Below are 17,328 nucleotides of genomic sequence, written 5' to 3'. Positions count from 1 at the left end.
ATGATGATAGATGAAGTGGGCTACCGGGCGGCCAACAGCAACAACAACAACAATGATTATTGTGTTATTTATTGGTATTTTAGTGTTGTGAAGTAAATTTTACTAGCCATCGCTGTTGAGAACTATTGATTTGTGTGAATGCAAAAAAGGTAAGCTATCCTAGAAATGATTATAAAAAACGTACAAACACACTGTGGAAAGCTTGAAACTTGAATATGGGGTAAATTTCTTCCATAGAGTGGGGGTTTTAATTTATTGACTATTGACATTTATCAATTCTTTTTCTCAAACTTTTAATTTGACCATATATTGTCTCATGACTATTGATCTTTAACAATTTTCATCATTTACGTACTTTTGATATGACCATAAATGGTCCATTGATAAATGGTTCATCATTTATCAATTCTTTTTCTCAAACTTTTAATTTGACCATATATTGTCTCATGACTATTGATCTTTAACAATTTTCATCATTTACGTACTTTTGATATGACCATAAATGGTCCATTGACTATTAATTTTGTTCTAAATTTAAAATATGAACCAAAATCTAGAACAAAATCAATAGTCAGTGGACTATTTTCTCCTCCAATACCTTCTACCGTTGGAACTTCAAGAACATTCCCGTTAAGTTATGGTATAGAGTGCTTTCCTAATTTAGTCCTTTTTATTGGTTCAGTACCCTATGCAACTTTATCCACAACCTTGGGAAACTGATGAGGTTCTTCTACCCCTCTCTTAGACCCTTAGCTTCCAATTAGTCAGTCACCAGGTTGATAGAGTCCTTGCCAAATTTGCTCTCATTGAAAACGTTCTCAGATGAGATTTGAACATCTTCTTCTGGTTCCTCATCCCCTTCCAGATTCTCCTTTGTCTCCAAAATTTCAATAGTGGCTCCAACTTCTTATGATTTCTCCACTCCTTCCGGAACAATTGTTGGAACATCTACTCCTTTCAGACCAACTTCTTTTGATCTCTCTATTCCTTCCAGAGTAACTTCAGCTTGTGGCTCCCTTCAACCATTGACATGGAAGAATGTCCAGGAGCCACTGTTAGGCTTGCTCATGTTCAGCTCTGGAGAGATGGGTGGCAGCTTCTAGATTTCACCGATCATAATTATCTCTGTTATCGTTGATAGAAAGCCCTTATTCTTTACCTGTTTTCTTCCCAATCAACTTAGAATCTTTTTGGATCAAGAATTCTTCTAAGGGACTAAATTTATAAATTTTAAAGTGCATTTCATCTCCAATTATGTTGTAGACTGCGTCTTCCATTACACGCATATTTATAACACATTCTTAACTATATTTTACTCCATACTTTAGCATATTTTGTGCATAAAGTTCCCCAAATCATGTGTGTATTGAGACTTATTTGTCTGCTTTATTGTCTTAGGCATATGATTGCAGTATATTTCTCAATCAAATAATTACTCGGAGTAACGAGTTATCGATGCACAGGGAAGTGGGGCGTATCAAGCACTAGCTACTAAGTAAGAGAAATGTCTCACTAGTGATGTGATATACCCAATATGCAAAACACCATAGATGGGCTATAGAGCTCGAAGAACCACACTTTCAGCTATCCGAAGGAGATCGGAGATCCATGTTCCAACTGTCTGACTCAGTGATTCACCCATCGCTCAACCAGAGTTAACATGGAACACGACCCTCATGTAAAGATTTAATCTCCAATGTTTTCCTCAAGATCAATGTAACTTAGTTCATCAATGGATATCTTCAGAGAGAGAGAGAGAGAGAGAGAGAGAGAGAGTTCCGAAGAGTATATCTTGTGAATTCTATTAGATTGATGAAATCTTCAATTAATTCTTCATTATCTCTCTATAACTACCATTTCTAAATGTTTTTATACACTGAAATGAGGGAGGGTAATAACTAATAACAAGATATTTTCTTGTAAATCCAATTACCCTTTCACCCTCGAGATTTAATTGAGATAATAGATCTTTAACCGTTAGATCTCTCAATTAAATAAGGATAAACTTGTAAAACACCTAATCCTAATCACTAAGTCCTAATCTACCAATTGTCATAATAATTTTCAATTACAAAAATGGGGTATACATGCTAAACTCTAACACTTTACCATTTCTAAATGGAAAAAATAGACCCAATTCTCTAAATGGAATTTCTTTTCGTAAGCCCGGCCGATTTCCTCCAACTCCAAATGTCTAACCCTAACCCTTTATATGCTCGTTACCATTCCCCCCTCCACAATAACTCTCTCTCTCTCTCTCTAAGCACCAAAATCCTCACTCTTAATCCTCCATTTCCATTTCCTATATTTGCATGTTTCACATTTTCTATATGAAAAACAAATAGACCCAATTCTCTAAATGGAATTTGTTTTCGTTGGGCCTGCCAATTTTCTCCAAGTCCAAATGTCCAATCCTAACCCTTTATATGTTCTTTACCATTTCCACCCAATACCTCTCCCTCTCCCTCTCTAAACACCGAAATCCTCTGTATCAAGTCTCATCTCATTTTAATCTTCTCTCTCGCCCTCAATCACTTTTGACTCTCGTCTCTCGATTGAAAAACAAGGTGTCTATACATCTATCAACCCGATCTCTTCCATTGTAATCGAACTCCTTAGATTGAGAAGGTAATCTCTAGCCTCATCTCCTTTACTAGCTATAAGGCATGAATTTTTTTTTTTTTTAAAAGTGTAGATCTATGTTTTCCATTTAGACTACAAAAAAATTGTTTTCTTTCTAAAGAAATTGAAATTGGGAAAACATTTTCATTTCGAAACATATTTTATTGAATACATTTTTTATATTTCCTCAATTTTGCGTACTTAATAAGCCCGAAATTGCATGTTTTTCGGCAATTAAAAGTGAAAAAGAGATGTAAATCAATACCAAACTTCAAATAGCTTTTGGATTATTTGTTTAAACTTTTCTCTCTGATCTCTCTGTCTCTCTTTCTCTCTCTCTCTCTCTCTCTCTCTCTCTCTCTCTCTATATATATATATATATATATATATATATATATATATATATATATATATATATATATATATATATATATATACCATTTTTTATACTCTTTACCTTTTCTACATTGAAAACAAATAAACCGAATGACATTTTTTCTTCGTCGGCCAACCCAATTTCCTCTAACTCCAAATATCTAACCCTAACCCTTTATATGCTAATTACAATTTCACCCTCAACCCCCCCCCCCCCCACAAACACTCTCTCTCTCTCACCCACTCCCCCCTCTCTCTCTCGCTCTCTCTCTCTCTCCCCATCTCTCTCTCCCCCCCCTCTCTCTCTCTCTCTCTCTCTCTCTCTCTCTCTCTCTCTCTCTCTCTCTTAGCGCACCAAATTCCTCTCTCTTATTCATCCCTTTCCATTTTACATATTTCTTGTATTTATACTCTTTACCCTTTCTCAAAATGAATTTTGTTTTTGTCAGCCCCCCAATTTCGTCTAGTCCAAATGTCTAACCCTAACAATTTATATGTTGTTTACCATTTCCCCACTCTAACTCTCTCTTTCCAAACACCAAAATCCTCTGTCTTATTCAACCCTTCCCATTTCATATATTTCAATTATTTATACTCATAACCTTTTTTTAAATGGAAAACAAATAAGCCCAATTCTCTAAATGGAATTTGTTTTTGTCAGCCCGTCAAAATTCCTCAAGTCTAATTGTCTAACCCTAACATTTTATATGCTCTTTACCATTTCCCCTACCCTCTACCATATCTCCCTATCTTCTCTCTAAGCACTAAAATCCTCTCTCTCAAGACTCCTCTCGCTTTAATATTCTCTCTCGCCCTCAATATCGTTTGACTCTCGTCTCTCGATTGAAAAACATGGTGTCAATACATCTATCAACCCGATCTCTTCCATCATCATCGAAACTCCTTAGATTGAGAAGGTAATCTCTAGTCTCATTCCCTTTGCTTAGTATAAGAATTGGATTTTTTTTTTAGAAGGGTAGATCTATGTTTTTCGTTTGAACAATCACAAAAAAAAAAAAATTGTTTTCTTTGTAAAGAAATTGAAATTAGGAAAACATGGGCACGTTCATTTTGAAGCATATTTTATTAAATACATTTTCTATTTTTCATAAATTTTGGTTACTTAATACACTTGCATTTGCAAGTTTGTTGACAATTAAAAGTGAGAAAGAGATCCGATATAAACTACTACCAAACTTCAAATAGCTTTTGGGCTATTTTGTTACAATTCTCTCTCTCCAACTTCTCAAAAAATTTGAAGTTTTCATTTTCATTAGATAGCTATATAATTTGGTTAAGCCTGTTTATTTGTAATTCTATAAAATTTGAAATTAATAGTATTAAATTCTTTTATTCATAAAGCAATAAAAATGTAGTGGCAAATGATGAAAATATAAAGTAATATTGTAGCTATGTAGGTTGTTGTGGCCTTGTGTGGAGGTAGATGGGATTAAGTTAGAGACATAATTGTAAAACAAGCAAAAGAAATATGAATGCGATAAATGCATATGCAATAATCGATAAGTAAGTGACTAAGTAAGTAAACAGTTGTGGGGTGTTGCTAGTGAGGGATGGATTAAATACGTAGTTCGTAGTAGGAATTAATGAATAGGTCATAGTGCTTAAAAAGAATACGATTATACTAGAGGAAAATATGAAATAGTGATAGTTGAGGAAGGTAGGTGGTGGTTGATGGTTTTGGTAGGTGGGTGAAAGTAAGAATATAAAAATTAGTGAAGTGAATGTGCATAATTAAGTAAAGATAATGTTGATTATAAATTATGTATTGGTCGTCGGCCATGTTGGCCGAGTTCATCCCCTAATCGATTCGAGACGTGGCGCTATGGCTTACCATGGAGAGATGTGGTTAAATGATTAATGTCTACCTACATATCAACAATTGGTTTTAAGTAGGATATGACAACAAATTAGCTAAAGACTCTGTGGTTTAGCGAGCTTGACTACAATAGTCGCATGATGGGTAACCCCTAGGAAGTAAGTATAGTGCTGCGTTGAGATCCATCAATTGGTATCATAGCCGAGGTCATATGTTCTAATAGATGGTAAGGTGAAAATCGAGTCTAGTTCCAGATGGGATGTGGGCATAGCTAGGGCTAAGCTAGTCTAGTCTTGGGAGGGAGAAGATGGGCGCGAAGGCTAAGGATCGAGTCTGGCATGCAGTGCAACTAGGCTTGGTGTTCAAAGGTTGTGGCAAGTGCTGGAAGGGGGATTGTTGGGTGTCGGCCAGGTTGTGGCAAGTGCTTGGGGATCCATCAATCGATTCGAGATATGGCTTACCATGGAGGGATGTTGTTAAATTAATAATGTACACCTCCTTATCACCAATTGGTTTTAAATAGGATATGACATCCAGCCAAAGAACTTTGTGGTCAAGCATGGTTAACTTACAACAGTCACATGATGGGTGACCTTTGGGATGTAAGCGTATTGCAGCTATGAGTTCCATATTCCTTAACTTTTATTCCTTTTGTACTGACATTCAAATTTCTTGTGAAGTCTTTATTTAAATTTAGGTGTGTTTCAAAAGTTTGGCGTGCTTTAATCTCTTCTCCAAAATTTGCCAAATTGCATCTAAATTGACATTGCATTCAAAAACGGATAATATGATCATGACATATAGTAGTGTAAATAGACATATAGTAGTGTAAATAAGATTTGCTATATATAATTGTTTTCTCTAACAGAAAACAAGCCATCATCATTTCACATGCTTATACATATGACCGATAACTCTTAGTCCCTAGAGGTGGTTATGAATTTTTGGGTTCTTAGAATGGGCTATTTTGCTTTCGTGGAAAATCGTATAAAATAATAATTTGGAAACCTTCATCAAATGGAAACCTTAAGACAAACCTAGATGTCTATCAATTGGGCTAGATGAGCACATTTGAATTTGGATACGACGAGCATAATGACGATTTCGAGGTTGTTTATTCTTATTATGTTGACAATGGTGATGAGAATATGGTTTTGGTGTACAGTTTTAAGTATGGGTCATGGAAAAGAAGTAAAAGAGGGTTTATTAGTGGGTTTGTTAATCCCAGAATTGCTGTGTTTTGTGAGTGGTATCCTAACCGGTGCAACAACAACTTAGATGACAGTGACTGGAATTGGAACATAATTTCTTTTAATTTAACACCTCAAACTGCCAAATCTATAGTGTTATCCATCAATGAACATGGGGCTGCTATTTGTATTATTGAATCAAGATGATTGCTTTTTGAGGGGTTTTCATTATAAACGTCAAATGGAAGTGTGGGTAATGAATGCGTATGGAGTTCAAGAATCTTCGACTAAACTTGTCTGCATTTCGAACTTTATAAAAATGGTGATATTCTAATGATGGTTGGGCATCAACTGAAGCTCCATATGCTTAAGGGGTAAGAATTTTAATATCCCCTATATTGTTGGTTATATGGTAACTAGTTATGTGGACACCTTTAACTTATTTCACTAGCCATGATCTGTCTGTAAATGGTGATTGCCTAGTAGTCAACCCACTTCATCAATCACCATTTACAGACCGATCATGGCTAGTGAAGTAAGTTAAAGGTGTCGACATAACTAGTTACCATATAACCAATAATATAGGGGATATTAAAATTCTTACCCCTTTTACCATTAGACCAAAGGAGCTTCAGCTGGTAGAATATCACCATTTTTATAAACATGTGCAATTGAGAGTTTAGCATTACACATAGCCATGTATGCAGTGTTCTCTAAACCTTGGGGAAGTGGATCATCAACTGGTATGTTCAAAATGCAGACTAGTTTAGTCCAAAATTCTTCAACTACATACCATTCGTTACCAAAACTTCCATTTGACGTTTATTATGAAAACCTGCAAAAATCAATCATCTTGATTCACATATACAAATGGAAGCCCCGTGCTCATGGTTGGGTAAAGCTATAGCTTTGGCAGTTTAAGTGGTTAAATTAAAAGAAATTATGTTCCAATTCCAGTCACTGTTATCTAAGTTATTGATGAACCATTTGAGACTACCACTCATAAACACAACATGTTTTTGGATTAACAAACCCACTACTAAACCCCCATTCACTTCTTTTCCATGATCCATGCTTAAAACTGCACACCAAAACCACATTTTCATCACCATAGTTAGCATAATAAGCATAAACACCCTTGCAGTCGTCACTGTGCTCGTCGTATCCAAATCCAAATATGCTCATGTAGCCCAACTACCAGACATCTGCAATTGTCTTGAGGTTACCATTTGATGAATGGTTCCAAATTATTATTTTATACGATTTTGCACGAAAACAAAAGATCCTATTCCAAGAGCCCAAAAATTTGAAACCAGCTATAGGGACTTAAGAGTGAGTGGCCATATGTAACAAGCTTGTGAGATGATGATTTCTTGTTTTGTATCAGAGAAAACAAGGACATATAGCTAATATGATTTACACTACTATATGTTATGGCCATATTATCCACTTTAGAATGCAATGAAAATTTAGATGCAATTTGTTAAATTTTGGAGATGAGACTAAAGCACGCCAAGATTTTGACACACACCTAAATTGGAATAGAGACTTCACAGGCAGCATTTTAAGGATTTCCATTATTACATCTTGATTCAATTTTTGTTGTGACATATGGCGCTTAAGAGTTAGGAGTAGTGAATGACATCTTGATTGTGTTTTAGATTTCAATTCGTTGTGTTGTCTGAAAACAAGAAAAAAAATTAATTGTTTATATGTATTGAAATTTGATCCTTCCCTATATTCGCTAGAAATTTGAATGTCAGTATAAAAGGAATAAAAGTAAAGAAATATGGATCTCATAGCTTCACTATGCCATCATGTGACTGTTGTAATTTAAACACACTTAACCACATAGTTCTTTGGCTATATGGTTGTCATATCATACTTAAAACCAATTGGTGATATGTAGGTGTACATTAATCATTTAACCACATCCCTCCATGGTAAGCCAAATCTCGAATCGAGCAGGGGCTGAACTCGGCCAACCTGGCCGACACACAACAATCCCCCTCACAGCACCTATCGCAACCTTTGAATACCAAGACCAGTTGCACCGCATGCCTGACTCGATCCTTAGCCTCCGCGCCCATCTTCCCCATCCCATGTAAATCTATATGCACTAATCGATAAGTAAGTAAACAGTTGTGGGGTGTTGATAGTTAGGGATGGATTAAATACGTAGATGGTAGTAGGAATTAATGAATAGGTCATAGTTCTTAAAAAGAATACGATTATACGAGAGGAAAATATGAAATAGTGATAGTTGAGGTAGGTAGGTAGGTGGTAGTGGTTGATGTCTTTGGCAGGTGGGTGAAAGTAAGAAAATAAAAATAAGTGAAGTGAATGTGCATAATTAAGTAAAGATAATGTTCATTATAAATTATGTATTGGGCGTCGGCCATGATGGCCTAGTACATCCCCTAATCGATTCGAGGTGTGGCGCTATGGCTTACCATTGAGAGATGTGGTTAAATGATTAATGTGTACCTACTTATCACCAAATGGTTTTAAATAAGATATGACAACGAAATAGCCAACGACTGTGGTTTAGCCTAAGGAAGATTGGACAACAATAGTGTTGTTTGGACCAACTTTAGTAGGGGGTGTCCAGCCCGTCACTATAGCTCTCCACAGACGTGAACTTCTATCTAAAAAAAGCCTACACACTAGCTCAGGCTCAGGCCTAGGATTTAGATTTTCATAACAGGCCCATGCCTAATTTTCTAAAGCTCGGCTCAGCTTGGCCTTTTTCCACCACTAGTAGATGGGATTAAGTTAGTGAAATAGTGGTAAAACAAGTAAAAGAAATATGAATGCAATAAATGCATATGTAGTATTGGGTATGTAAGTAGACAATTGAGGGATATTGATAGTTTGGGATGTATTAAATAGGTAGGTGGCAGTAGGAATAAATAAATAGGTCATGGTGAGTAAAAACGATATGATTATACTAGAGGAAAATAGGAAATAGTGATGGTTGAGGTACGTAGGTGCTGGTTGTTGGTCCCGATGGTGTTGTAAAAGTCTAGAGGAGGGGGAGGCGGGGTGATCGAATAGACTTTTAAACTTTTTCACAATAAATAACTCTTTGGTAATTTCAACTCTAAGTAACAAGTAAACATATTGAAATGCACAGCGGAATAAATAAGTGTAAAGAGTTATGCCCAATCAATAATTTGAATCACATGCACGTGTAGAATTAATACTCAGATGAGGTGTAAATATGACATGAATATCTTGAATATTTAAAGGAGATGGTTCACTCAATATTTAACAATAATATTCAAGACTATAAATGAGATATCATATCACGTCGACCGTATGACGAACGTCACATGCAACACGTCAAACTTGCTTAGAATAATTCAAAGGTTAAGCTCGGAAAGTTTGAGTTACATGCATACGTGAAAACTTGCTAAACCCGAAAGATTAAGATTAACAGTGAATAGTAAACGGGTTAGTCAGATAGGATATATAAATAGAGCGAATTAAGTAAGTGCGGTATGTAAATGAGAGAGGCAATTTATAGTGGTTCGGAAGTGGCGTAATCTTCCTAGTCCACTTTATTGCATTCACTTCTAGGAGTAATTCACTATTTTCTACACACGGTTACAATAGTGAATAAGCGCTACGCAAGCACTTCTTCCAGATGTCTTGCACATAGATACACCTAACTCCGAGTGTGTCGCACACAGCTACACTCAGCTACGAGTATTTCGCACACAACTATACTCAACGCCAACCAAGTGTTTTGCACATAGCTACACTTAGCAATCACGAGTCTTTTGCACACAGCTACACTCACAAGAGTATTTTTGCACACAGCTATACTCTTCTAACAATTACAAATACCAAGGTAATTGTATATCTCTCCAACTATTTTTGAGACTATTCAGACTAAGTCTCTAATGGATATTTGAGCACTTGCACTTTTCGAATTTTTTGTATTCACCTCTATCACTTTCTATATATTCGTATTTTTCTTCAAGTCTTCATGACCTTTTTATAGATAACCAAATATATCCGTTGGAGTGGGATAATTTTATATTTTACATTTGAATCTTGTAGCCTGATATTGTTGACAGTGGTAGGTCTTCAATATTGATTTGATTGTCAACTTGCCTGACAAGATAATATTTTAATTCAACTTGATTTTCAAGTTGTTTCTAAAATATTATTTTCCTTGTCTATTTTGAAGTTCCAACGTCTCTTTTGCAATAAGTTCTTCTGATAGAATTTATTTCTAGGATAAGATCTTTTATCCATGCCTTCATAAAATTTTCACCGTTCTGACCATATCTTTAGGAAATTTGGATTCTTGTGACATGTGAGATGTATCAATATAAATTCTTTTCGAATTTATACAATTTCTGATCTTCTTGCTTCTTTGTCACATTGTGCTTGTTTAGGGATTGTGCTTTTTTGAGAGATTGTGCTTCTTCTTGAAACATTGTACTCCTTCTTTGAAATCCGGCTTATAAAAAATAAGTCATTGGGAGGGATCAATCTCGAGAGTGATTATTGTGTATAAGAACTTCTACCATTTTGCCGTTAAGCTCATCCGATCTTTCTTTGCAACGTCATTGTTTAGTACTTCAGTTCCGAATGAATACTTGTAGGACCAAAATTAATTCTCCCAATTAATTTTGTTCTTCATGTAGTAGACTTTCCTTTGTATACTGACTTGATATACTGAATTATGATGCTTGTGCTAAAGACCTAAAATCTAAGGGGATCTAAAATACATTTGGCTCATCAAAACTTTATTACAAAAATATTCCTATCAATTTCCCCCCTTTTTGATGACGCCAAAACCTACACTCAGTCATTTGGCTTGTCTTAAAAGAATTTATTTTTCAAGAGATTTTATTAATCTTGACATAGCCATGATGAGTTTAACATTTGATTTTGACTCTAGGAAAGGTATTTCTAGCAACATAATTCCTATTCGTATTTTTGGATTTTAATGATAATGAATTTTTCAATTTTTCCAATTATGCGATTTTGATACAAGCTAGGCCAAGAAATTACCTTTCAAGACAGATTAAAATAGCAATAGATAAAACACTATAAGCATCATAATGAGATCAACATATTGTAGCAAAGAGATTCATGATCATACTTAGATGTTTGTAGATCAACAAAAAACATTGTACCAATAGTTACATTTTCACTTGATCATTTTGTTCATTTTTTCTTTTAACACATGGTTGACATGCTTCTTGATTTCATCAAAATTATCACTAATTGCATAATCTTTGCATACCTGCCCAATCACATAGTAGTTGAAGGCTTCAATGATGTTGTTCCCAGGCAGTATGTTTTCTTCATACCAAACGATGCATTCTTCTATATTCTTGTCTCCTTGTAGCTCAGCATCGTTCACCTTGATGTAGTCTAGAAGCACCATGATCATTAGAGATCTCGCATAGCTTTTGATTCTTCTAAAATTCTCCTTTGAAACCCACATATTTTGGTCACTTGGACCACTTCTTTTCATCCCTTTTGGTAGATCATTGAGATTTACCAATTGTGGCATTTCAACTCTGCCATCTCTTGGTGTGGATTCCAAATATAGGGCTGCTTTGTTGTACCAGTTAATCTGTTCTATTAGTGGTATTGGCACTGCTAGATCCACCTGGACTGCTTACATCACCACCACCAAACCAGTATTCAAGACCTCCTCTTCGTGCAACATTGCTTCTTCCAATTCTGCCTCCTCCTGTACTGCTAAATACACACACATTTTTGGTAGCCATGGCAGTCATGTTTGTCTCTAACATTCCTTCCAAATGACTGAATCTCTCTTCCCCCTTTTTGGCGTAATCAACCAACATATGCACTGATTCTCTAAGGGAAGAAACAGACTGTGAAATAATGTCATAAGAACCACGAAGGCATCCAACTTTGGTGTTGATGGAATCAAGATCTGTTTGAACATCCCTTATTCGATTTTCTTGTTGATGAACTACTTTGAGAATACCTTGACTTTGATTCACTGAAATCACCTGATTGGGTTCTCTATCATTCTTGAGGGCTTGAGAAAGTTAAGAAAAAATTCATTTAGAACTCCTTTGACATTGCCATTCAAACCACCAATCTGTCTCTCCAAGGATTGATGTGTATCAATCAGAGTTTGTTGATTCTGATAAGCTTAATTTCTAGGCATTATTTAAAGTAATTTTAGTAAATGATTTGCATAAATAAATTAAGTTTTAGCGTTAATTTTATTATAAATATTATATTTAGTTATATGTTATTAGTTTAGACTGGTTTAGATGGGTTTTAATAGATATTAGGCTAATGTTGTATTTTTATTAATATAAATAGGAGTTTTATTTTAGCTTTAGTATTAGATTTATTTGGTAATTTTATATCTTGAATTTTAAATAGGTGTTTTAATTATTAAGTTTAGTTAAGTGGTGTCATTAGGTTATTATAATTATCTTTTATTTTAACTTTATTTTATTTTATCTTTCTTTGAGGTGTTTGGGCAGCAGTAGAAAAGCAAAAAGAAAGGGATTATATTAAGTTGGGGGGTTGTTTTGTTTAAGGGGGGAGACGGCAGAGCATAGAAAAAGGAGAATAGAGAATACAGACGAAAACAAGGAAAAACAAAATACGAAAGAGGGGAAGACGAAAGTTTGGAGCAGCGGCGACTTCCGCGAGGAGATTTCAGCAAAGAATTTTTGAGCTTCAATCGCAACTATCATCTCTTAGTCTTGAATTATTTTTCTTCCTTACTTCTTGTTTAAATTTCCGGAATATTATTTCTTGAATTTTTCTTACATTTAATTATGATATTTGGCTAGAACTGTAATTAGGGATTTGGATTAGCCTACATCAGATTGATTGACTATTTTTCATGTGTTGATTCTTCCAATTTGAATTTAATAATTGAACTTGATTATATTTATTTTATGTATTTTAATTGTGGATTGTGTGACTGGCCATTGCGTAATTCTAATATTAGGGTTCATAAGAAGAACTGACAGGTGAATTATGAACCTAGAACTCATAAGATAAACACAATTGACCTAAACTAGACATAGCTTTAGGTATTTGTGGTGATATTTGATTGTTGCTTAATGGGTTTAATTAATGTTGGTGAGATATCGACGAATGATCACAGTTAATTGGATACAACCTAGTAGCTCGACGGAGTATTAGGATATATTTGAAACAATCATTACTATAGTCATAAGAATTAATACTTAGGAGAGTTAGTTAATTATCTAATAGGTGAACCCAAATCCCTAGTCTTCTCTTGATTGGAATTTTTCTTAACTTTAGATTCATAATTATTCTTTTTAATTACATTAATACTATTTATTTGCATTTTTCCTTATCATCAAAATTGATTATTCAAGATAACAGTTAATAGTGTTCTTCGTGGGATAGACCCTGGAATACTCCAGGAATTTATACTGTGATTGACTCTGTGCGCTTGCAGATTATAACAATCAAGTTTTTGGCGCCGTTGCCGGGGAACACTTTTATTAAACTATTTTCTTTAAGTTTTTCTTTTCAAATTTATTTTAGTTGTTAGGTTCGTTATTATTTTATTTTTAATTTTTTTGTTTAGTTTTTGTTCTTCTGTTTTTATTTTGTTTTGTTTATGAACATAAGGCGTTCACTAAGGCATAAAAGCGCTGAATTATTTCCTATTAATCTTGAAATTGAGTGTACTTGCAGAAATAACAGGGTACGAAGGCGGCTTGAAATGGCTGAAAATAATAGAGTGGGTCAACTGGATGACCCCGTACCACCAATAGTTCCACTTCCTCAAAATCAAGTAGCTCAACCACGTCTTCGAGACATCCAAAGACCGGTAATAGCTGTTAATCCCTCTTGTATTCAATTATCTGATGCAGCTAGGAATTATGAACTGAAGACTTTCCATCTGAATATGCTCCCTACCTTTAACGGTTTCGGAAGTGAAGATGCTTTGGGTTTCATGCGAGAGCTCTATAGTACGGTACAAACTTTACCTTTAAATAATTTATCTGAAGAAGAGCTTAGAATGAAATGTTTTCCATATTGCATGAGGGGCGATGCTAGGCAATGGTTGTTAAATTTACCAGAGGGTTCTTTAAGAACTTGGGATGATGTTTACAATGCTTTCATGTTTAAATATTATTCATCTCAAAAGACAATGGACTATAGGAGTAGGATATGCACTTTCACTCAAAGAGAGGGTGAATTATTTCATGAAGCATGGGATCGTTTTAAATTGCTTTTGACACAATGTCCACACCATCAATTCCCATTGTTATTGTTGACACAATTCTTTTATGATGGTTTAACTCCTAATTGTCAGTCTCTTGTAGATACTGCTGCAGGTGGATACACAGGTGATAAAAATAGTGATGAATTAAAAGCTATCTATGAGAGCTTAGCTACTAATTCTCGACAAAAGGCAGTGAGAGGTCGAAGGACTGCTGTGCATGATATTAGCACACAATCTGAGTTGACAACACAAGTGGCTGAATTGACTAAACAGATGAACTTATTGATGACTCGTGATAGTTCGAATAGAGAATTTTGTTCTTATTGCAATACATATGGTCATAATTCTTCTGTTTGTATGAATGCAGAGTCATCACAACCATCTTATGAGGAAGCTTATTACATGGGATCCAACATGGGTAGGCAACAACCAAGAAATGATCCATTTTCTAATACATATAATCCAGGTTGGCGAAATCACCCTAACTTCTCATGGAGAGATCAAGGTAATGCAAGACCAATGGGACCACCCGGATTCCAGCAACAAGGACTATCAGGATTCCAGCAGCAACAATACAGACCTTTCCAGCAGCCACCTGCACCACAACAGTCTCAACTTCCTGATCAGGAGAAATAGCCTCAATTGGAGGAGATGTTTATGCAATACATGGCTAACCAGGACACGATGATGAAGAAAATGGATGCAAAGATTGATAAGGTTGCACAGTCTAACCAAGCATCCATTCATAATTTAGAAGTGCAAGTAGGTCAGTTGGCTAAATTGGTTGCAGAAAAAGATCGAGGTAAGTTTCCTAGTACCACTGAAATAAACCCTAGGGAAGGAGCTATGGCTGTCACGTTGAGAAGTGGTAAGATATTGAATGAAATTATGAAAGAAAATGAACCCACGAGGGTTGAGAAAGAGAGTGAGAAAGAAGAGGAGCAAGTGCCAAAAGAGAATTCTAGTGATCAAAACCTTACTTTCTCTACAGTAAAACCATATATACCCCCCATACCATATCCACAGAGTTTGCAAAAGAGGAACCAGGACAATAACTTTAAAAGATTTTTAGAGGTTTTTAAAAAATTGCAAATTAATATTCCTTTTGCAGAAGCACTTGCCAATATGCCATCTTATGCCAAGTACATTAAGGAAATTGTATCTAATAAAAAGGAATTGGAAGAGTTTGCTACTGTGCACCTAAATGAGGAGTGTAGTGCTATTCTACAAAGCAAATTACCTCCTAAGCTAATGGATCCAGGAAGTTTTTCTATTCCTTGCACTATTGGTAATACTGTCATTGATAAATGCTTATGTGATCTAGGTGCCAGTATTAACCTTATGCCTTTAACTCTTTTCAAGAAGTTGGAAATAGCTGAAATGAAGCCAACAAAAATCTCTCTTCAACTTGCTGATAGATCAGTCAAGTACCCGCTTGGAGTAGTGGAGGATATATTGGTAAAAGTTGGTAAATTTTATTTTCCTGCTGATTTTCTGATTCTTGATATGGGTAGTGACACAGATACATCTCTTATACTTGGTAGGCCATTTTTGTTGACAGGAGGAATATTAATTGATATGCCTTTAGGGAAATTGATTTTTAGAGTAGGTAAAGAAAAAGAGGAATTCTCTATTTTTAAAGCTGTAAAATTACCGACTTTTGATGAATCATGTCTTTTTGTTGATGTTATTGAGAAACCTTCAGAAGAAGAATTTGTTAAGCATTCACCTAGTGAAACACAACATCAACTTGAACTTAAACTACCTTCATTGCGGTTCAAATACGAATTTTTGAGTGACTATGATACTTTTCTTATGTTTTCTTATGCTCATTTACTTCATGCAAAAGAAGAGAGATTGTGGAGAACATTGACTAAAGCTTGGCATGACAAAAATAATTTTTGGAGAGAATTCAATGTAGGGCAAGAAGTTTTGTTGTCTAGTTCTTGTCTTAAGCTTTTTCTAGAGAAATTGAAGTCTAGATGGTTTGGTCCTTCCATGGTCCCTAAAGTTTGTTCGTATGAGGCCATAGAGATGGAAAGAGAGAAAAATAGACCATTCATGGTTGCTTCACCAAAAGGCAGCCCCGGAAGAAACTGACAACTAAGAGGGAAGTTTCCTGTTTATTTCATTTTCTCATACTTGCTTTTATATTTAACATTGGGGACAATGTTGAGTTTGAGTGTGGGAAGGGAAAGTAAGATTAGATGATGTTTTCTGCAAGTTTTATGCAAAATAGGCAATATAAAAAAAAAAACTGCATCTTTTCTTGCAATTTTCTGCAACATTTTCTGCATTTTCTCTATTTTTCTGCATTTTGCTACAGTAAAATTCTGCATTTTTCTTTCTACATTTTCTGCACTAATTTTCTGCATTTTATGGGATTTTCAGTGTCATTTCTTTCATTTTCTGCAATTTCTTAGCAAAATAAAGTTTAAAAACTGCCATCTAATGACTATGTTGATTGGGAGATAAGTTCTAGTGTTTTGGGAGTGCATAATATCAATGAATGTGTTTGGCTATATATATGCTTGCATAGAGTTAGTTGTCAAATTCTGTCACACCGTGAGCTGTTGAGCCTAGAGGTTGCCCACTGCAACTTATTTTCTTTTTGAGTGTTTATTTGCCCTCTTTGATTGTGTTACTTCTAGAACTTGCTTCATACCATTTCATAGCTACATGTTATATGATGACACGAGAATGATTAAGGCATTAGGATTTAGCCTTATAGCCTTTAAAATGACCACATCCTTGCACATGTTATTTTTCCCCTAGTGAACCATTTTGAGCTTTATAATAAATATAAGACATTTTTCTTCATTAGCCAATCCCAAAGAACCTTTGCTCATAAAAAGAAGCCTTTTAACCCGTCCTTGAGTCAGTAGAAGTCATTATTTCATTTATCTGTGCAAGATGACCAAAAGTGATGAAGTATGGGTGAGATTGGAGTTGAAAGGTGATTGTACAATTGGTTTTCTTTGAGTGAGGAATTGTTTGTGTTAGGAATAAAGTGTAATGGTTTTGATATGCCAAATTTGTATTTGTAGATCCCCCAATTTTATTTATAGGTCTAG

The 17,328-nt window shown here is 35.1% G+C and overlaps 1 protein-coding gene across 1 annotated transcript; it reads left to right on the top strand.

Moving 5' to 3' along the window:
• Nucleotides 1-14,920: 14,920 nt before the first annotated feature.
• LOC109166137 lies at nt 14,921-16,354 on the top strand. The gene has a single exon (XM_019315058.1). It carries the CDS (start codon nt 14,921-14,923, stop codon nt 16,352-16,354), a length of 1,434 nt encoding a protein of 477 aa, XP_019170603.1.
• Nucleotides 16,355-17,328: the final 974 nt, after the last annotated feature.

This window comes from Ipomoea nil, unplaced genomic scaffold (genome assembly GCF_001879475.1).
Source record: "Ipomoea nil cultivar Tokyo-kokei standard unplaced genomic scaffold, Asagao_1.1 scaffold0117, whole genome shotgun sequence".
Taxonomy (NCBI): domain Eukaryota; kingdom Viridiplantae; phylum Streptophyta; class Magnoliopsida; order Solanales; family Convolvulaceae; genus Ipomoea; species Ipomoea nil.
The sequence above is the reverse complement of the archived record's forward strand: the minus strand, read 5'-3'. Positions and strand labels throughout refer to the sequence as shown.